The sequence below is a fragment of the Leucoraja erinacea genome, chromosome 14 (assembly GCF_028641065.1).
Source record: "Leucoraja erinacea ecotype New England chromosome 14, Leri_hhj_1, whole genome shotgun sequence".
Classification (NCBI taxonomy): domain Eukaryota; kingdom Metazoa; phylum Chordata; class Chondrichthyes; order Rajiformes; family Rajidae; genus Leucoraja; species Leucoraja erinaceus.
The window spans coordinates 48,099,400-48,122,721 of NC_073390.1; the positions used below are offsets into that span (position 1 = coordinate 48,099,400).

The 23,322-nt window shown below is 42.3% G+C and overlaps 1 protein-coding gene across 9 annotated transcripts in view; it reads right to left on the reverse strand.

Moving 5' to 3' along the window:
- Positions 1-23,322, reverse strand: part of schip1 (schwannomin interacting protein 1) — a 582,838-nt gene that overhangs the window by 21,586 nt on the left and 537,930 nt on the right. For all 9 annotated transcript variants that reach the window (XM_055646367.1, XM_055646369.1, XM_055646372.1 and 6 more), the window contains 3 exons: positions 18,803-18,920; positions 15,734-15,931; positions 6,279-6,402 (listed from right to left, as the gene is read on the reverse strand). In XM_055646367.1, the coding sequence (XP_055502342.1) occupies positions 6,279-6,402; positions 15,734-15,931; positions 18,803-18,920 (440 nt within the window). The remainder of the gene's footprint in view (positions 1-6,278; positions 6,403-15,733; positions 15,932-18,802; positions 18,921-23,322) is intronic.

The window sequence follows — 23,322 nt, forward strand, 5'->3', positions numbered from 1 at the left end:
TACAGCACAAGAAGAGGCCCTTCAGCCCACAATATAGTGGGGGGAGGGGAGGGGATTAAGGTTCCCACTCTCCCCACAATGGCAATATTGCCCTCTTCTACACTCTCTATGGCCTTCATTATTTCATTGCAAGGAACTGACACCAGCTTCTCCACACTGTCACATAACCAAAGTATCTTGTCCCTGGAATCGTGATAAATCTCTTCCTTGCCCAATTCAAATCCTTCACATCTTTCCCAAATGAATTGCCCAATAACTGGACAATTCCTGTAGTCCTTGTCTGTCATTGTTTACATTGCCTCTCCTTCATCCCCCTACCAAAATGTAACATTTCACAGTGACAAATTCCATTTGCCACCTATTTACCCGTATTACCAACCTTGTACATCTCCTTTGAAACTATAACTTATACCATTGTCGATCACCGCCCTTCCATGTTTTGTGTCATCTCCAAAATTGGTAATTATTCTATATTCACTCAAGTCCAAATCTCGAATGTCCGAACAGCAATTACTTGGATCTTAACTGGCAGCTTCAGACAGCAGTGTCAGAAAGTCATTCAGTCCTCTCTTCAATATCACCCAAGGCAGACTTCCTACAGGCCAACTTATATTCCCGCTATTCTACCAGATGGTACCAGCTAGCTTTAAGTGTTATTAGTCATTTACAACGTTGGCCTCTTGCTGTGATGTGCAGACAGCAAATAGTGTGTTTAACACTGACTACGTGCAACAATTGCTCAAGGGAGTAGATAGTATGAAATCAGTGCACCGGTGACATCAAAAGCAACAAGTGTCTTGTTACTGTGTGGGAAGGAACTGCAGATGCTGGTTTAAACTGAAGATAGACACAAAATGCCGGAGTAACTAAGTCTGAAGAAACGTCACCCATTCCTTCTCTCCAGATCAGTATCTGTTAATGGTCTGCTCTGAACCCTCTGAGAGATTGTAGGCATGACAGTTAGAAATTCAACTGTGTTCAATAGGTTAGGGAAGGGTTTGACAATAGGTGCAGGAGTAGGCCATTCGGCCCTTCCAGCCAGCACCGCCATTCAATGTGATCATGGCTGATCATCCCCAATCAGTACCCCGTTCCCGCCTTCTCCCCATATCCCCCGACTCCGCTATTTTTAAGAGCCCTATCCAGCTCTCTCTTGAAAGCATCCAGAGAACCTGCCTCCACTGCCCTCTGAGGCAGAGAATTCCACAGACTTTTGGGAAGCTGTACAGAAAAATCTAACTTCTAAAACACAAGAGTAAATCCCGAAGGAAACAAGAATGTCAAGATTACTTTAATGTTTCATCCTGTAAAGGTGTGTAGCAAGAATGAAACAATAGAAGAAAAAGATCATCGATAGCTCTCATTTGGGTACCCAATGAGTTTTTGATTTTGTTTGTAAATCTAAAAGCAGGACTTTTTAGGATGGCCTTTGATACCCCCTTAATGAAATGTAAAAACAAATCTGCACAGTTTTCATTTTTAGCACCATCCCCTCCAGGGAAAGGTCATGTCTGTCCCTCTTCATTGAGTAGCTGATGAAGCAAATGCTTTCCTAATTTTTCTGCTGTCCTTTGCGTGGCTTTTATTGCAATGGACACGTAGCAGGCACAAGATGCTGATTAATTGCAGGGACTAGCTGCTGGGGATAGTGCTGACTAACGTTGATGAAAAACTGAAATCGGACTCAAGAAAACACAATTCACCTCTAATGCGCATTAGACCATAAGAGTGTAAATGCAAATTGGCAGAGGTCTCTCTCTCTCTCTGTCTCCAAGAAATCATTTACTTTCCTCACATATTATTGCTGAAACAAACCAGATCTTTACAATTATTTCTCAAGATAAGTGTTCCCCCCCAGCATTGTTCTAAGAATTTTGAGTCATTCATCTTGAAGGTTCCACATGTTGAGCATGTACAGTCTTGTACATGGTCTTGTCTTTTACAACGTTTCACATATTGAGCATGTACACACACCAATAAGTTGTGCAGAATCATTTTAACATTAGCTGAAATAGACAGCACTGTATCAAAATATTTAAAACATTTGTTGCAATAGTTTAAAAGGCCTCGGATGATGGCCAGAATATACACTGAATAAAATCTGTTCTCGACTCAACAGGAAAATAGCTGTAAGATTTTGGAACTGAGATATATTACCGTGATATTCATACGGTGAAGTTAATACTACAAACAAATGTGCCCCTCACACTGAAAGTGGAGGGTTTGGAAGGTGTACTTTTGTTCAAGGATGACACTAAGCACAAACCACTCAATACTTAAGCAAGTCCATGTACAACTGTGAATTATTCATGGAGCATGGGTGGAATAGGGTGACACGGTGGCGCAGCAGTAAAGTTGCGGCCTTCCAGCGCCTGAGACCCAGGTTCGATTCTGCCGACAGGTGCTGTCTGGACGGAGTTTGTACGTTTTCTCCGGGTGCTCTGGTTTCCTCCCACACCCCAAAGAGGTACAAGTTTGTAGGTTAATTAGCTTTGGTCAAATTGTAAATTGTCCTTCGTGTGTAGGATAGTGCTAGTTAACGGGATGATCGCCGGACGGCACGGACTTGGTGGTGCTCAAGGCGTTTCTGTGTTGCATCTCTAGTCTAAAGTAAAGTCATAACTCGGCTTCCTGACAATACTGGATAGACTCGGCTTGTACACGCTAGAATTTAGAAGATTGAGGGGGATCTTCTAGCCAATTCTTAAGGGGTTGGACAGGCTAGATGCAGGAAGATTATTCCGGATGTTGGGGAAGTCCAGAACTAGGGGTCACAGTTTAAGGATAAGAGGGAAGTCTTTTAGGACCGAGATGAGAAAATCATTTTTTTACACAGAGAGTCGTGAATCTGTGGAATTCTCTGCCACAGAAGGTAGTTGAGGCCAGTTTATTGGCTATATTTAAGAGGGAGTTAGATGTGGTCCTTGTGGCTAAAGGGATCAGGGGGTATGGAGAGAAGGCAGGGATGGGATACTGAGTTGGATGATCAGCCATGATTATATTGAATGGCGGTGCAGGCTCGAAGGGCCAAATGGCCTACTCCTGCACCTATTTTCTATGTTTCTAAAAGGGATGACGCATAATCTGACACAGGAAGATGAAAAGGACGGACTATCTAAGCAGCAGACAAGTATTTTCAGAGAAAGTATCTAGCCCTTTTAATGTTTGCATCATAGAAAAAGCATTTGGCATGGTGTAGGTGCTCAACAGTGAAATGTCAGACATTCATTTGCGAGACCATATAGCAATAAAAATAGAGTAATGATGTTCCTGAGTCTCTGAGCAATACCCTTGTACTCCAGAGACCTGGCATGCAGCTGTTACAATTAAATTCCGTATATTATGCTACATTTTCCAGTATTACAGTTTAACGTGTTGATTTGCATATCGCCCCACACACCCATCCCATTGTCTTGCAAGTAACATGAGACGCCTTTATCCTGTTTTAGTAGTCTGAATAAAATTACACTGCATTTTAATCAAAGTACAATTTATATACAGCACAGTGATTTGTTACTCTGCATTGCTACTGGCTCCAGTGGCAGCATTGAAATTCATTAATATATATTACATTTAAAAAACCACCCACACAGAAGGAAGATTGTCACTAAAAAATGAATGGAGGTCACAAACTACTCAGGGAATGAGGTGAATGCAGATCGGTATGTTCTCCTGATAGGTTAAAGCAAAATGAGAGAAAATCCTGTTAAAATACTCGGCAGGTCAGACAGCCTCTGTGGAAGATGAACCTGAAATGATATCTGTAAACTGAAGGAACTGCAGATGCTGGTTTACAAAAAAAAAGGACACAAAGTGCTGGAGTAACTGAACGGGTCAGGCAGCATCTCTGGAGAACATGGATAGGCAACATTTTAGGTCCTGAAATTTTGGACCTGAAAATTTGCCTGTCCACTTTTACTACTTCAGCACATTGTGCCTGAAATGATAATGGGCCTGTCCCACTTAGAGGATTTTTTGGGGTGACTATCGCACAATTTTCAACACGGTGAAAAATTTTCGGTGACAGTGGCGACAATTTTTGCTGCCGTGGGTTGTCGCCAGGTGTCGTAGGTGAATTCCATTAAAACTAGTCCCTTGCAGTCACCTAAGTGGGACAGGCCCTTGATCTTTCTCATTCCACAGATGCAGTCTTGTCTGCCAGGCACTTTGAGAAGTTTCTCTTTCAAATTTCCAGCGTTTTCAGTTTTTATATTGTTTTAATACAATGCCTCATTGTTGGAAGTGTTGAAACAATATATGACATTGGGATGCACTCATTTCTACAACATGAAAAAGTAGAGAATCTCTGAAGTGGCATTAAAATCAATTGTTATCTTTGGTTACATTGTTCCTGGTCTTAAGTTTCCATTTGAGAAGTTATTGCATTTAGCATTGATCAGCTTGAACAGATTGCTGAATAGTGTAATCAGGAAAAGCTCAGCCGTGGTTCAGCCAGCAGTGTTTTCTGATAACTGCCACGTGGACTCCAGCTAATCCTGCATTCTTTCCTATTTATAGCCCCTGACACTTAAATGGAGAGGAGGGGAGTGGAGTTAGGAGCCATAAAAATAATGAGACACAGCACATGCCGGGCATGAGCACACATGCAAGATCGAAACTGAAAGCATCTTTTGATGTTTCAGCAAGTTTAGCAATTAACCATCTGGTTTATATCAGCCGGCCCTAATGTTTGATCTCATGTGTGAACACAGCTGATCTCCAGGTGTAGAGCACCTAAAGTTGGAGGAGAAGGGGGGAAACTCCGATGTACTGAACAATGCCAGCGACTCCACGTAGAATTGGAAGGAAGTTCTGAATGTCCATGCAAGTATGTTGGACTGCAGGGGGCTGAACTGATGCAAAGTGCTCACTGATGATTCCTGACTGCCGTGGACGTTGCAACCCTTGTTGAGACCAAGGCTGGACACTGCTTTGAGTCAAAGAGTCACACAGAATTGAAACAGGCCCTTCGGCCCAACATGCCATGTCTACACTAAGGATTTGAGTATAGGAGCAGGGAGGTTCTACTGCAGTTGTACAGGGTCTTGGTGAGACCACACCTGGAGTATTGTGTACAGTTTTGGTCTCCTACTCTGAGGAAGGACATTCTTGCCATAGAGGGAGCACAGAGAAGGTTCACCAGACTGATTCCTGGGATGTCAGGACTTTCATATGAAGAAAGACTGGAAGATTGAGGGGGGATGCTATAGAGACTTCCAAAATTCTTAAGGGGTTGGACAGGCTAGATGCAGGAAGATTGTTCCCAATGTTGGGGAAGTCCAGAACAAGTAGTCACAGTTTAAGGATAAAGGGGAAATCTTTTAGGACTGAGATGAGAAAAACATTTTTTTACACAGAGTGGTAAATCTCTGGGAATTCTCTGCCACAGAGGGTAGTTCAGGCCAGTTCATTGGCTATATTTACGAGGGAGTTAGATGTGGCCCTTGTGGCTAGAGGGATCAGAGGGTATGGAGAGAAAGCAGGTACAGGATACCGAGTTGGATGATCAGCCATGATCATATTGAATGGTGGTGCAGGCTCGAAGGGCCGAATGGCCTACTCCTGCACCTAATTTCTATGTTTCTATGTCTATTTTCTATGTCCCACCTGCCCATGATTGGCCCATATCCCTCTAAACCTATCCTATCTGTACCCATCCAAGTGTAACTTAAATTTTACCTGCATCTAATTCCAAAGCAAGTAAACACCCTCATCAAAAAAAATACAGCAAAAAATGTTGGCTGATCAAAACAGAGCTATTCCTGATTGCAATACAGCAATCTATACAAGTTAAAGAATGCAGAGTACAATAATTTCCAAAATGGAACTTGAAAACCAGAAACAATTGGTCTGAAGAAAGGTCGAGACCCAAAACGTCGCCTCTCCATGTCCTCTAGAGATGTTGCCTGACCCGCTGAGTTACATCAGCACTTTATGTCCAGCACCTGCAGTTCCTTGTGGCTTGCCAGCCATCGCCTTCGCTTATGTTCCTTTAAGAAGTAGATTTTTGATGTCGGAAACCAGAGCACCCAGAGGAAACCCACATGGTCACAGGGAGAACGTGCAAACTCCACACAGACAACACCCAAGGTCGGTATCAAACCCAGGTGTCTTCTCTACGCATTCTTATACATTTCCGTAATAATACTTAGTTAAATTATGTCCACACTGCCCCTTCCAAGCTTGTTCATCAAATATAGCTAATGTAACGTCCCTGCATCTACACAACTTGTGTACGTTCTGCAGTTGAAATCGGTTGGAGAAAACAAAATACTTACTCTCAATCTGGGAGTGTAAATCATTGACTATAACTTGCAGCTGGCCAATAGTCATGTCACGCAAGTCTGTGGGTTTGAGACTCCGCTTCATCAGACTTTCACTTATATGGGGCATGTGAGGCAGCTGAGGAGAAAAGTAAAACAATTTACTTGGCATTAGCACCAAATACAACAATAGCAATCAATAAATTGTCACAATTCTACTGGAAACATTCTTAAGATGCCAAAGGAAAGATAGTCGCAGCCTCAAAGACATTGAAATGAAATGAAATGATTCAATTAATTGTCATTGTCAGTGTACAGTACAGAGACAACGAAATGCATTTTTAGCATCTCCCTTGAAAGGGAGACACAGGGCGTCGCGGTGTGCCCGCGCCTGCCGCCGTAATTACATTCCATTACACACAGGCAAAGGTGGGTGAAGTGTCTTGCCCAAGGACACAACGACAGTATGCACTCCAAGCGGGATTTGAACCGGCTACCTTCAGGTCGCCAGCCGAACTCTTAGCCCATTGTGCTATCTGTCGCCCGGTCTCCTGCATATACTACATTCTATATTAAGACATGGATTGATTGTGAAAGGGGACTTTGATGGGCCCTGATTCTTTTTAGATCAGTGGACACAGGGGCGGAAAACCCGGGGGGGGGGGGCCAGAGGGGACAAGCCCCCCCCATGTTTTGAGAGGTGGACGACATCCCCACCAGGTTAACCCGCCTGGGCTTGCGGGAAATATGGCCAGCGCGGAGAAGCAGCGCTGGTATCCCGTCAGTCCAGACAGGGCTGTAGTTAACCCGGTGAGACAGGCAGAGTTGAGCTGCATTTAGCTCTGGATTGAGCCTCCGAAGCCTCGCGCGCGTGTGTGAGTGTGCGCATGCGCGCGTGGCCGCCAAAAAATTGTGGTCCCCGCCCCCTCCATGTTTTGATAGTGAGTTCCGTTCTTGAGTGGACATGACCATTTCTTCATACCCGGGATGGCCGACTCAACTTACAGCCTTGAAAACCAGTTTTCAGATAGTGTATCGGTGAAGTGTTCACGATGCCGTTTGTTCTGTGGGCTTTTGCTCCCATGGTTGACAGGGTCTACCTAGCTATATTCTTCCAAACAGTAGTTCATTGGTGTGAGCTAACCACATCATGACAAACAAGGCCTATTTCTTCCATTAAGGATATCACTAACTCAGTTCCTTTATTTGTTGGAGTCATTATGGATTAATAGAGGCAGCAATTAAAAATAGTGATTTAAATAATGTGATAACGAAAGTACAAAGTTACTTTTTTTGTAACCTTCCCTAAACCTTTGCTCTGAACAACACAGAATGTATAATTGTATAATTGGATAATTATTCCTCAAACATGTAGGATTCTAATTTCCCCACCAACGATCATCCAATTTGTAGTTTTCCCAAGACATTTTTTTTTTAAAATTAAATTTTCATATTTTATAAAAAATGTACATGCAAGACACATGTAGCAAAGCTTCAAATATTTGTTATTTGAAAAGCTTATATCATTTAATATTCTACATGAATAAATATCTTTAGAGTGCAGTTGTTATTGCAGTTGAACAAAGTTGACAGCAAGGAGCAGCACACTGGAACAATACATCGCAGATTAATTCTTTAAAATTGTGGGGGTTTTTTGCTTTAAAAATGATCTAATTTGACTCAACATATACTATAGGATGAGTAATACATTCAATCTTTCCCGTCTTCAATGTATTGCTTCAGATTCAGTGGTCAGTGATGGAGCAGGATGTGTGTTCACTGCTGACTCATTGTCTGCAAGGACCTCTTTCGGAGAACCGTGCCAGACAAGGTTGGCATCATCGCTTGGGGCGAGGTCCTGTGCATTGACAGGACCATCAGCCACGTAAATGGCATGACCAGGGATGGGTGGATGTAACATAGCCTGATGAATGGCATGTGGAGTCCGTGGACAGACACATCCCTGCTTCATTATGCCCCTGTCCCACTTAGGAAACCTGAACGGAAACCCCTGGAGACTTTGTGCCCCGCCCAAGGTTTCCGTGCGGTTCCCGGAGGTTTTTGTCAGTCTCCCTACCTGCTGCCACTACCTGCAACTTCCAGCAACCACCTGCAACCTCCGGGAACCGCACAGAAACCTTGGGTGGGGCGCAATGTCTCCAGAGGTTTCCGTTCAGGTTTCCTAAGTGGGACAGGGGCATTACCTTCAGCTTTTAATTTGTGTGCTGCTTGCCACTGCTTTATTGTACAGAAGGTAACGTATTTTCAAATCTTACTCTTGCTGCAGCTCTCAAATCCAAGACCAATCATGCGTATTTATTCCTGGTAATATATGGATATGCTCAAAGCACCTTGCAGTGAACACATATTCTGCCCAGTCAAGATGTATGGACCTTGGTGACTTGAGCTAAATCCAATGCTTAAAAACAAGGTAGACATAAGTGCTGGAGAAACTCAGTGGGTACGGCAGCATCTATGGAGCGAAGGAAATAGGCAACGTTTTGGGCCGAAACCCTTCTTCAGACTCAAACATGGACCTCTTTACTGTCAACTTTGATAACTTAACTGCACCCAATAGATATTTATTCATGTAAACCCTATATAATGTTTCCAAATGCTATGGGACTGACACCATCCTGGGTTGGTGTTGGCCACGGTTTAGTCAGGTTCCAATTGGCTTTTAATGTTATCCCTGCACAAACCCCCACTCTGCTTGTTCAGCGTTTTGTTTTTAAGGCAGAAGTCAACAGATTTTTTTCTTGGGGAGAAGGGGGGTAATTAAGATAGTCAAAACGGGGACTTTGGCCTTTTTGAATGGTGAAGGAATTAGGGCAACAATTTTTGAATTAGGGCAGCACAGTGGCACAGCTAAAAGAGACACTGCTTCACAGCGCCAGAGACCCAGGTTCGATCCTGACCTTGGGTGCTGCCTGTATGGATTTTCCATGTTCTCCCTGTGACTGCACGGGTTTCCTCCCACATCCCATTGACAGGCGGGATAAATGGCCTCTGTAAATTCCCTTAGTGTGTAGGGAGTGGATGAGATAATGGGATAACATAGAACTAGTGTGAATGGGTGGCCGATGGTCAGCATGGGCTGAAGGGCCTGTTTCCATGCTGTATCTCTAAACTAACCTAAACTAAGAAGTTTGAGGAACTACGTTTGATAACATAAGTAACCATCTCTATATTACTAAAACTCTCATCTTGTTTGTTTGTTTATACATATATTTGCACAAAAATGACACACGATAGCACTACAATTTTTGGTCCACCTTACTCAACATTGTCCTGTGATGTAAATTAAAGCAGCTTTGTTCAGATTGATGGTATATTTTACGTTATTGACGTTTAAAACTTTAAATAAATAAAACAGCACCCCCACTTGCCATTTTTACTTGACAGGTGTCACAAAGAGCATCCTAAAGGTCCTCAGCCGCGCCTGCGCAGTTGGGGCCTTTCAAGAATTTCAAACCGCCATCTTTTTTTCCCATTACAACGGTGACCCGAGGGCTCCACAGCCCCATGCGTAATTGGGGGCTATGGGTGAGTGGTGGAATATTGCGTTGGGGGAATGGGACCCAACGGGTCCCACTTAGTCTAGTATCAAATAATAGTAGATGCAACAAAGTTAGCAGAGTAAACCTGCATTCCCGATTGTAACATCAGGTCCAGGAAAATCATCTCTGAAATGACCTCTGTTAAACAATAGAATAAACCTTATTTTAAAGTGTGCCAACAAAATAAGTCACTGCATCGGGCCAGCTAGCTAAAGCAACGTTGTTTCACTGCGTCAGTGAGTTTGTAGTTGAATTGAGCTGAATGTCCATTTACAATTTAAAACTCTTTCCCTGAAGTGAGCTGAGGTGCTGTGATTTGCCAGCAGAAAGCATCGAAGAGCCTCATTTGTTCATTGGATCAAAGAGAGGAAACAATTCGCCTAATGGCACATTACATCTGGCTCCGCACTGGCATCTGTTCGATAAAGATTAGGGAAATGTTCTCGGAGTAATAGAATGGGTCATCAAGAAATGAATTACAAAAATACTGCAAATGACCAAATATGCAGTGCAACTTCCTGATGGGTGTATCTTCTACTTGTAAATGTTCTTATAGAAAACGCACGCCTATATTCTTGCCATTTCCATAGATTAAATTGGCATTCTCCAGAGTTGTACCAAAGGTTAGATAACTTACACAGTTCCCGCTGTACCATAAAGGACTTTTCCCACCCCGGACACTCCCTGTTTGAACTGTTGCCGTCAGGCAGACGGTACAGATCTACAAGGACAAGGACGAACAGACTAAAAAACAGTTTTTACCCCACTGCTATAAAAGCACTAAATGTAGCCGCCAAGGAACGCAGGGGCGAGACATACTAAGGGACTGTGGTAACTGTGAAACCGACAGAAGGATGGAGGGTTGGGTGTTTATGCGTGCTATTTTTGTGATATTTATTTTAGTTGTTTATCTTTTAATATTTTACCTTGTATGTATCGTTAGCTTTTAGAAATGTTTGAATGATGCACTGACTGGCTGAGATTTTTAAATTTTGTTGTACATGGTTCATGTTACAATGACAATAAAGAAACTATTCTATACTATTCTATTCTTGAAAAACATTTATAGGGACACTGTGCTGTAGCATAAGGATTGGGCACGATTCTATTATAGGTCTCTCATTTAGTTCAGTTTAGAGATACAGAGTGGAAAGGGCACTTTGTCGCGCTGACCAATGTTCGCCAGGATACCAGTTCTATGTTATCCCACTTTCTCATCCACTAGGTGCAATTTACAGAAGCCAATTAACCTACAAACCTGCAACTCTTTGAAATGTGGTGGTGGATGTTAATATGTGTTTATTGTTGTTTTATTGTATTGTATTATATGTATGACTGCTGCAATTTCGTTCAGACTTCGGTCTGAATGACAATAAAAGGCTATCTATCTATCTATAAATGTGGGAGAAAACCTACACAGTCACTGGGAGAATGTACAAACTCCGTAAAGACGGCACCCGTAGTCAGGATCGAACCCTGGGTCTCTGGCGCTGGAAGGCAACAACTCTACCACTGTGCCATCCTTTAAGATCAGTATGTGCTGGGGAGAAGCACAGTTCCATAGGTATAAATGTTTAAAAATGTTCCACAGTTTTCCTTATTTATCAAATGTAGCAACATCTTAACTGGGTGTAAAAGGTTCTGAGCTTTGCAGCAGAAGCTGTGCCAAACCTGAAGCAATGTTGGCCAACCAGCTAAAACTAACATCCTTTGTGCTGCACACAGTGCTAATGCACAAATGTTGGCAATATATTGATGTCCTTTGCATATTATTATAACACATCTGCCTAATTTGGCCAACCTCCCAGTGCTATTAAAAGGATTGATTCTCTTGCATTTCCTCCCCCAGCCTGCCCAGGTATTGGCAGGGACTAAGTGGAAAATCCAGCACCCCACCACAAAACGTTTCATTCTGTTGCAATGTTGCCCCGTTATTTAAACCAAGACATGTTTAGAGCCGTGCTAATGACTGTTTTAAGCGCAATTGAGCTTCTGTAATTGGATTGTAAACCTCCCACATAATCACATGTGTGTCTCCGGATAAATTTGGAGGAAAAATATATGCATCGTTTGTTCGCGAATGGCGAGGTTGACTGAGGAAAGAAACGCTGCTCATTTATTCAATCCCTGAATCAGGAATATTTGAATATCATATCAGGTTTCGAGCTTCACAGTTCCTCTACTGTTGAATAATGTGAATAAGACGATTTGCTGAAGAGTCACGTCTGCCTGCTTCAGTGACCATGCCCATAAGCTAGAGAGGCCAGCATCAGCATTTTGTTATCATGGTTAATTTAGTAAAAGTGTTTTCAGGTTCGTAGCACAGCAGCTAAAGCTCACTTTGGGGGAAAGGGAAAGAGTTATGAATTGTAAATGACCATTCAGCTCATACCCTAGTGAAACATGGGAACTGCTGTATTTTAGACAAATTATGGCCATGCTGTAGATAAATACAAAATGCTGGAGTGACTCAGCGGGACAGGCAGCATTGTTCGTCTGAAGAAGGGTCTCGACCCGAAACGTCACCCATTCCTTCTATCCAGAGATGCTGCCTGTCCTGCTGAGTTATCCAGCATTTTGTGTCTATCTCGGTTTAAACCAGCATCTGCAGTTCCTTCCTGGACAGGTGGTATTTCGGGTTGTAACCCTTCTTCAGAATGGGTCAGAAGAAGTGTTCGAACCGGAAACATCACCTGTTATCGTCTCCAGAGATGCTGCATGACCCATTGAGTTACTCCAGCATTTTGACTTTATCTTCAGCATAAACCAGCGCCTGCTGTTCATTCCTACACACTATGGATATTCTGTGACTGGTTCGGCTAGATTATAACTAAATCATCAGATAATATTCAACTAAAGTGTTAAGCTGATGGTTGTTAAAACAGCATTTTGTAATGCGTCTAATATTGAAGTTTTCTATCTGTCTCAAAAAATTAACATTCTGTAACTTATCCCCTTTAAAACATAGAATTGCCTAAATTGTTGGTGAGGTTAATCAGTAATGAGGTGAATATTATATAGGGAAAACTGGGCCCTCAACCATAGGTAATACTTTTAAAATGTTGAGTTTGAGTGGGATCAAAAGGCAACTATTTGTGTGCCAGCCACAGAAGCAGATCTACAATCACATATTACAATCGCTCCACACTCTTAAATCTCTCTGTACACTATGAATGGCTCCATTGTAATTATGTACTGTCCTGCTGCTTGGCTGGTTGGCACAAAACAAAAGGTTTTCACTGTACCTCAGTACATGTGACAATAAACTGAAACTAAAGACCACTTAGGCAAAGATGTGGTCATTATTCATACACATAAAAAGGACCCGAGGGGATTAGCAGAATATGGGAATGTATTACCTGGTGGGAAAGAGTGGAATGGCAGAGTATAAAGATGTTTTATGTTCGAGTAGAGGTGCTGCCTCATAGCTTTAACAATCGGGTTCAACCCTGACCTTGGCTTCTTTCTATGTGGAGTTTGCATGTTCTTCCTGTGACCATGTAGGTTTCCTCGCAATGATGTGCATCTGATAGATTCATTGGTCAGCAAAGATTGTGTAAGTGAATTATGTGGGTGAATCTGGGGGTAAATTGATGGGAATGTGGGTACATTGAAAAAAAAGGAATTTGATTAGGATCGGCATTGGAGACGGCTAGGTTTCTTAGGAATGCAACTATCTCATGATATTTTAACTACCTTACCAAGGAAGAGCTTGCAATTTAGATTCTGGCGTTTGACTGGTACCAAGGAATTGAATGTAGACAAAAATGCTGGAGAAACTCAGCGGGTGAGGCAGCATCTATGGAGTGAAGGAAATAGGTAACGTTTCGGGTCCAAACCCTTCTTCAGACTGGTGTGAAGAAAGGAAGTGGTGGAGCCAGCGGGCTGAGGGGGAGCTGAGAAGGGGAGGAGAAGGTAGGGACTACCTGAAATTAGAGAAGTCAATGTTCATACCGCTGGGGTGGAAACTGCCCAAGTGAAATATGAGGTGCTGCTCCTCCCATTTACGGTGGTCCTCACTCTGGCTATGGAGGAGGCCCAGGACAGAAAGGTGGGATTCTGAATGGGAGGGGGAGTTGAAGTGTTGAGCCACCGGGAGATCAGGTTGGTTATTGTGAACAGAGCGGAGGTGTTTGGCGAAGCGATCGCCAAGCCTACGCTTGGTCTCACCGATGTAGATCAGCTGACATCTCGGGCAGCAGATGCAATAGATGAGGTTGGAGGAGGTGCAGGTGAACCTCTGCCGCACCTGGAAAAACAGCTTGGGTCCTTGAATGGAGTCATGGGGGGAGGTAAAGCGACAAGTGTAGCATTTCCTGCGGTTGCAAGAGAAAGTGCCCGGAGAGGGCGTGGTGCGGGTGGGAAGGGACAAATTGACCAGGGAGTTACGGAGGGAGCGGTCTCTATGAAAAGCAGACAGGGGAGGAGATGGGAAGATGTGGCGAGTGGTGGGATCACGTTGGAGGTGGCGAAAATGTCGGAGGATAATTTGTGAATGTTACGGCTGGTAGTGTGGAAGGTGAGGACAAGGGGGACTCGGCCCTTGTTACGAGTGGGGGAGATGGGGAGTGAGAGCAGAGTCACGGGGTATAGAAGAGACCCTGGTGAGAGCCTCATCTATAGTAGAAGAGGGGAACCCCCGTTCCCTGAAGAATGAGGACATCTCTGATGCCCTGGTGTGGAACACCTCATCCTGGGAGCAGATGCGGCATAGACAGAGGAATTGGGAGTAGGGGATGGAGTCCTTACAGGAAGCAGGGTGGGAAGTGTAGTCTAGATAGCCATGGGAGTCAGTGGGTTTATAGTGGATGTCGGTCAGTAGTCTATCACCTGCGATGGAGATAGTGAGGCCAAGAAATGGTAGGGAAATGTTGGAAATGGTCCAGGTGTATTTGAGTGCCAGATGGAAGTTAGTGGTGAAATGGATGAAGTCGGTGAGTTGTGTGTGGGTGCAGGAGGTGGCACCAATGCAGTCGTCGATGTAGCGGAGGTAGAGTTTGGGGATAGGGCCACAGAACGCCTCGAACAAGGATTGTTCGACATACCCCACATAGAGGCAGGCATAGCTGGGGCCCATGCATGTGCCCATAGCTACGCCTTACTCATCTTTTATTAATAGAATTCTTCATATAAATATCATAAATCTTTTGTATTTAAAACGATCCAACATTGTGATGCTCTACTGCATGTTGAAGCTGGAAAATGAATATTTAATAATGCAATGAATAATTTCCAGTGCCTTACCAAATGTCTCTATTAAAACATGCCAACATTTCTGGGCATGGTACTGGAGCTGGCCTATAAGTTAAGGAGCTGGTGCCCAACTAAAACAAAATGACCCAAGATTTAGATGGTAAAAGCTAATGGGTAAAATTAAGGGGAGGGGTTTGGTCTAAGTTACCAAGAGCAATGCCAGGGTAGCTTCCTCTACTAATTAACAAAAATAACAAACATTGATTAGATCATCATAGGCATTCAGCATCAGATTTAACCTGCTTACCACTCGTGATTTTGAGGGGCAATCTCAGAAATACGCTTAAATACAATTTCCAGAGGGGTGGAAATTAAAAACCATTGATCATGACACCCAATATTATTTAATTTCCACAAGTATCCTGCAACATGATGCAGCTAAATGATGTCAAATCGTGTCACTGTGATCGACCAACAAAGTCTTAAGTAACACAATTATGTGATGGTAGAGAGAAAACAACCATTCCGTCATTTACTTGAAATAAATATATAATGTCAGAATACTTAAAAGCATTTCTCTCTCTTGACCATTTAAAAACGAATTATGTAATTGCTAAAACTTCAGTGGAGGATGTTCTATCTGTACATATAACTCAGGTGAGTTACTTCCACTGAAGACCAAACTTGTGAATTGTGCTGTACATTGAAGTCCCTTACCAGGTCAGCCACTGGGGATTTCTTTCTGTTCTGCTTTTCTACTTCAACTTGCATCTTAGCCATTGGCTTTGCCATAGCAAGAGCCATCTTAGCTTCAGCCTGCAACTTCTTCTGCCTTGTAAGAAAATCCATATCGTCCAGTGACTCAGATTCCTCTTCAGTTGTGTCTCTGTCTGAATACGAGGAGCTCTGCTTGCTCTGAGGAAAGAGATCACCTATTGTAATATATTTTTTAAATGCAACAAACATAGAAGAGACGCTGAATAGAACAAACATATGCTTTGTCATATTCTTAACATGGATTAATGAATTATTGCCACATGTGACAAGTCACTGTGAAATGCTTTGCTTGAGTACCCGAGGTATGCAATAGTTGCCACGTAAAGGGCATCTAAAAAGATCAACGATACTGAAATGATGATGTGGTAATTGTCATCCATCTTTGATTTCTCAGAAAAGCAACTATTTTGTCCATAAAGCTTTGTTGCAAGTCAGTTGGGCTAGATTAATTTACAATTAGTTCTGAATTCGAAATCTGAATACAAAGAAAAATCAGACAATGTAGTATATCCCATTAAAGTCTGCCATGGTTCTTTGCTTTCTGGATTTCTATAATTTTGTACAAATTATATTTTATTTTTGCTTCAAATTTCCACACTCTGTGCCTTGCTAATGCTACTTTCCAGCCATGGCGATTTCTGTTGCTTTCATGATGAGTTATTGTATGAACTTCTTTAAGGCCAATCCAAGCACAGTTTGATGCAATTACAAAAGAACCGAGTCAATTATTAATACCCAATGGGTAATTTGTTCCTGACCTCGACTGGCAAATTATTTCTACATAATTCCAGGATTTACAATTAGTTCCAAATCTCAGCACAAAGAAAAATCAGACATTGTAATTAAAAAAATAGTTCAATTTCCACTGAATGATTTAACATGGAAATGGTGTTACTTACTTGGAGAGAGATGGCGTGTAAACTCAGAGTTAAGTAAAACATTGTTAAATTTAATGAGCAGGTTGGAAAAATAAATAATAAATGTTTTGGATGAATTATGTTAAGAACAGAGGTTAGGAGCTCATTGGTAGGATAACTGGGCAGAATTACTCTTTGTTCTCCACTCAAACAAGTGATGAAAGATGATGGATGAGAGATGGGCCACGGGGGTAAGCTGGGCTGATGGTACCACTTTGCACTGTGAGTGTTTTTGATTATCCTTCAGAGTATTTCTACGCAGGACTTGATTGGATTCCTGTGTTTAAGAAGGAACTGCAGATGCTGGAAAAATCAAAGGTAGACAAAAGTGCTGGAGAAACTCAGCGGGTGCTGCAGCATCTATGGAGCGAAGGAAATAAGCAACGTTTCGGGCCGAAAACTTTCTTCAGACAGGATTCCTTCCATTTTCTACATGCCTGCTTCCACTACTTCACTTTTGTGGAAGATTGCCTACTACAGGAGCCTGAAACCTGGTACATCCAGGTTCAGGAACAACTTCTTCCCCACAACCATCAGGGTATTAAACTTACCATCAAACTCTGAACTGTAACAGCCTATTGCACTTTATCTGTTTATATATATGGTCTATGCTATATAGACACACTGAACTGTTCTGTATTTATGCTTACCATATTCTGCAGTGCTGCAGCAAGCAAGAATGTCATTGTCCTATCTGGGACACATGACAATAAACTCTCTTGACTTGACTTTTGTAGGAAGGAACTGCGGATGCAGGTTTAAACCGGACAGACAGGCTGAATAAGGGCCTCGACCCGAAACGTCACCAATCCTTTCTCTCCAGAGATGCTGCCTGTCCTGCTGAGTTACTCCAGCTTTTTGTGTCTATCTTCATAACTTCACTTTCCTCCTTGCAAACCTCACCCTTTTCCAGAGAATGAACCACCCTCGACCATTTATGCTTCCAACATGAAAACACCACCAGAATAAAAATCCTGCCTCGTTTTATCAGCATTTTGGACTATTTATTTTTAACAACACTGGATCATTCCTCAAACATCCCCTTTTCTTTCCGCAACACATACCCGTCCCGCTAGTTCTTCTGGGTAATAGAGTGGTTTATATACACCTTGATTTACTTTCAACTAATGTAGTGCATCAGATGCTCATGATGTGGTATCTTTGCAGTAAGGTGGACAATTGCAGCTACCCAACCTGAAAATGAAACAAAATCAAGAGATGCTGCCTGTCCCGCTGAGTTACTCCACCATTTTGTGTCTACCTTCGGTTTAAACCCGCACCTGCAGTTCCTTCCTACACTAAAAATGAAACATTTAAATTTATTCAATGTTTTCTCTTAGCCAATCTTCCATTCATTCTAATATATTACAGAGCTCCCACTTTTATCCCACCCCTTCACATCCACCACTATTATTGGAAGTATAATTGTTTGGTCATAAATAGGATGTGAAATATAAAGCTTTGCTCTGGATCCACAGCACACAAAGCAAATTAAGGCTGATCTGGTAGAGATGGTTGGATGGAGAGTGACTGCAGTTGGGGGACTAACTTCCCGAGTCCCCAAAAAACAATACTTTGATGTTCAAGTGGAGGAATGGAGTCCATGTGTGAAATAATGTTAGTTTTGTCCGCACGCATATCAAATCCAGCATATAGAGCTGAACTCTGGGGTGAAACCACAAAGGGGGAATTCATGTGCTAGATAAATAGGGAATTTTGAGTTGGGGGAAAAAAAAGATGATCACATCATTCTTGAACATGAAAGAGATTTTACCAAACATGAACACATCTTATTGAACAAGAAAGAGATTTTGAAGGGCAGAAGGCATATTGAAGCTGAAAACGAGGAAGTGGCTAACTTAGAACAAGGAAGAGATAACTAATGTAATTGCCTTATAGGAAAAAGCCACAAAATAAAGCATTAAATAGTTGGATAGCCAACAATAGGTTTCTTGAGGTGATGTTGTATATGAATTAGGTGGTTCCTGAACCAAGGATGTTATTTAAGTGATTGACGACAACACAGGAAGTCACAGAAGCCTTTTGGATGGTTATGAAGCATAACGAGAGTAGAGTATCTGGTAGCACTTACCATTGGAGATGAGGGGGTGTCCAGGCTAGTTTCTGTCTTGCTATCATCTGCATCGCTGTCCTTGTCACTTCCATTGTCATTAACAAAACAGATCTGCAGATTCATGCCACTTTGAAGACTGCAACACAAAAGTTATGTGCAATTTAGAACAAAACGGATTTAAGGAAGCAACAAGCAACAAGCAAAATTCAACCTGGCACCAGTGCATTTAGGGAAAATGATGGAAATATCCAGCTGGTCAAGCAAGATTTATGAAGGGGGAAACAGAATTAATTAGTTCAAGTTGATAAAACCCTATGCTGCTTGATCCATGGAGTATTTAGAGTTATATAGTGTGGAAACAGGCCCTTCGGCCCAACTTGCCCACACTGACCAACATGTCCCACCCATCTACACTAGTCCCACCCGCTGCATTTGGCCCAAATCATATCCTATCCATGTACCCATCTAATTGTCTTAAACGTTGCAATAATTACCACCCCTCCATTTATACCATTTAATTTCAGATTAGCCTTCCACGATTTTCAAAGTACATTTCTCTGTGGGAACATAAAAATCAGCAGCCGCAGTAACCACTTGGTCTGTCATTGTGCTCAAGCATTTAATACGATCATGCCCAATTTGATTGGAAGCCCCACTTTGCATACCCGAGTACCCCAGTAACCTTCCACCCTGTTGCACAAGATAAATCTCTCTACCTCTGCCTTAAAAATATTCAGGGACTCTGCTTTCACTGCTCTTTTGAGTTATAGAGTTCTAAATACCCGACATGCCAGGAAAAAATATTTCACTTCATCTGCTTCTTAAATGGTCAACTTCTCGTTCTTAAATAGTGATCTATGGTTCTTGCACAAGAAGACACATCTCATCCATATCGGCTCAAGATATTTCGGGACAAGACACGCCTCTATCAGGTTTCCTTTCATCCTGCAAAACGTCAGCAGGTATAAGCCTATCCTGTCCAACAGTTCTACATCAATTCACCTGCCAATTCAAGGTATTAGTCCAGTAAGCTTTCTCTGAACTACTTCCAAAGTATTAAGATCTTTTCTTAAATAAGATCACTGGCGCTGTACAATGTATTCCAACTCTGGTCCCACCAACACTGTATAACTGAAGCAAAGCCTCTTAGTTCTGGATTCCACTCCGCATTGCAATAGATGAGAGTTTTCCTGATCATTTGTAACTACACACAAGCCTTTTGCAAATTGTGCACTGGGAAATCCAGCTTATCGCCATATTTCAGAGCTCTGAAATAGCTCACCACACAGACAAATTAAAAAAGAAAATTTCCTGCCAAAAAAGAAAATTTCAAATTTTTCCTCATGATGGTACTTTTGACAGAAACTTGTGCACTCCTTTTTATTTATCTTTATTACTTTGCATTCCCCTTCACAATTTCCTTTCCTATTTATGTTTGTGTCATCAGAAAAGTTAGCATTCATATCTTTGTTGCCTTCCTCTAACCTTTTGAGATAAATTGCACAAAGCTGAGGCCCCAATGTCAATCCATGTGGAACATCACTCATTGTTCAGTTTAGTTTAGAGTTTTAGAGAGGAAACAGGCCCTTCGGCCCACCGAGTCCATGCCCACCAGCGCTCCCCGCACATTAACACTATCCTACACACACACGTGACAATTTACAAGTTTAACAAGTCAATTAATCTGAAAACCTGCACGTCTTTGGCATGTGGGAAAAAAACGGAGTTCTCGGGGGAAACCCATATATGAAACGGGGAGAACGTACAAACTCCATACAGACAGCACCAGCAGTCAGGATCGAACCCGAGTCTCTGGCGCTGCAAGGCAGCAACTCTACTGCTGTGCCACCATGCCGCCCTAGTAAGTTTTAAAATATCCCTTATGCTTGCTCCCTTTTTCCTGTTAGTCAGCCAATCTTGTATCCATGCCAATATGTTACCTCCTGCATGAGGTACTCTTGTCTTTGTTGTGGCGGCTCTTCAAATGCCCTGTGGAAAATACTATATGGAACATCTTAACCTTAACTGTATACTTCACCTTAATCAACAGCACATGGTATTTCTTCAAAGAACTTCGATAAACTGGTCAAGCATTATTGCCTTTCCAGAAAACCACGTTGACTCTTTTTGATTACCTATATTTTCTTCTAAGTGCCTTGCTATAATGTTTTCCACAATAGCTTCTAACATCTTCCTTATGAGGGTTTTTAAGCTACCTGGCTGGTAGTTTTCAACTTTCCGCCTCCCGTCATTGCAATGTAGTTTGCTGTTTTGCAAGCTCTTGCAACCTTCCCTTGAACTATGACGTATTTATCAGGATAATTCTACTTGTAAATAGTCACTAGGAACAGCAGTTGGAAATATCACTCCTACTGCTCTCCGACACTTTGATCTAAAGTCTCCTTTTCCATTCTTACAGATTAATTTTGAGGGGTGGCAGATCAAACTCAACTTCAGCAGGCGTGCAAAACAAGGAGTGATGAACAAGAGTAACATGCCCCTGCTACCTCCACTACCTGATGGTGAAAAATAGTTCTCCATCCATATCCAATTGAATGGGGTGGGAGATTGCAACCTTCACGTGGTCCGCCCTGTTTCAACGAATGCAATCAACCTGGCGTGCACAATCAAATAAGATCAAATCGAACAAGTTGTCCTACAACTTTAGGCTGTGCACGCCATACGCAAGAAGATGATCAAAATGAATTTTCAATTTTTCTATCTTTGGATTTTGCTTGAACTTTAAAAAAAGGAGTTAATAAAATGAAATGCAAATGCTTAACTAACACAATGGCAGGTTTGCTTTGATCCACGAGGAGTTGAGCACTGATCAGTGTTAGATCTTTGGAAATAATCCTAAACACATGAAGCATACAAGGAAATATTTTAATGGCTCCGAGTGTTACTTTTAGCAATAATCATGACTCTTGTATACTCGAGTTTGAAAGTCTACCAACAGATCAATTGCCATTGAATGCAAAGATGTTAATGAGCATTTTATCAAGCAGATGACTGCTACTCAGAGAAAGAGCAGACACTGGGTAATGTTGGAGTCATTTAAGGTACTTTAAATTGTTATAGAAAACATAGAAACATAGAAATTAGGTGCAGGAGTAGGCCATTCGGCCCTTCGAGCCTGCACCGCCATTCAATATGATCATGGCTGATCATCCAACTCAGTATCCCACCTGCCTTCTCTTACCCCCTGGTAACTCCCTCTTAAATATAGCCAATGAACTGGCCTCAACTACCCTCTGTGGCAGAGAGTTCCAGAGATTCACCACTCTCTGTGTGAAAAAAGTTTTTCATCTCGGTTTTAAAGGATTTCCCCTTTATCCTTAAGCTGTGACCCCTTGTCCTGGAGGTCTTCTTATATGATCTTCTTATGCAGAGCCTCCAGTCTAAGGTTCTTATGGCGGTGTGTTAAGACACATTTTTTTGGGCTTCATTTCAACAATTCAACTAAGTAAAATCTTATTATTAGAAATAATCGTCACAAGAATATTTCATAAGGGAGTTTCAGGTGACAAATTGCTTTGCTGGCCAAATATCATATCATAGGATTAACTATGGTTAATTTCCTCCTTTCTTTCGTTCATAGAACCATTTTGCAGATAAGCCGAATACACTTGACACTGAAATTACACAATGGCTTGTTTATAGATTCAGCAAATCAGTTTTATGCAGAGGAGATGCATAAAAGACATGGGTTTGCCATCCATTTGCTTCCCCCACCTTTGATGCCAGTTAGACTCTGACCCGGAGGTACCTCCCCACAATTCTCAATGCTCTTTGGCCCTCAAAGACTAGAAAAGTTCCCCTCATGTCATGCCCAATCCTTCTTTCTCCACACCCAACAGTCTGTAGCTTGTCTCTCTCTCTCTGTCAGCAGCTTTGATGAAAGCCTTGCAGTCACGGTGGCGCAGCGGTAGAGTTGCTGCCTTATAGCGAGTGCAGCACCGTAGACCCGGGTTCGATCCCGACTACGGGCGCTGTCTGTACGGAGTTTGTACGTTCTCCTCATGACCTGCATGGGTTTTCTCCGAGATCTTTGGTTTCCTCCCACATTCCAAAGACGTACAGGTTTGTAAGTTAATTTGCTTGATTAATTGGCTTCTAAAAATGTAAATAAAATTGTCCAGTATAAAACTGTCCAACTTCCAGTGTAGTCCTGGTGGACTATTCGGAAGGTACAAGTTACAAGGTACTGTGGACAAATGTCTGGGTCTTATGTGAGAGAATTTTGATACCACTGAGCTTTACACAAAACTGGCCTCCGCTGCCAGCACTGCACCAATGTCATGCTACTTTTTCACTGCTAAGGATCTCAGCCAACAACAAATCAGTGGTTATATCACTTTAGACTCGGTCTGAAGAAGGATCTCGACCTGAAACGTCACCCTTTCCTTCTCTCTAGAGATGCTGCCCTTCCTGCTGAGTTACTCCAGCATTTTGTGTCTATCTTTGGTTATACCACGTGGCTTTGTTTACTCACCATCCACCATTTTGGGTAAACGGACTTGTGAATTGAATATTTA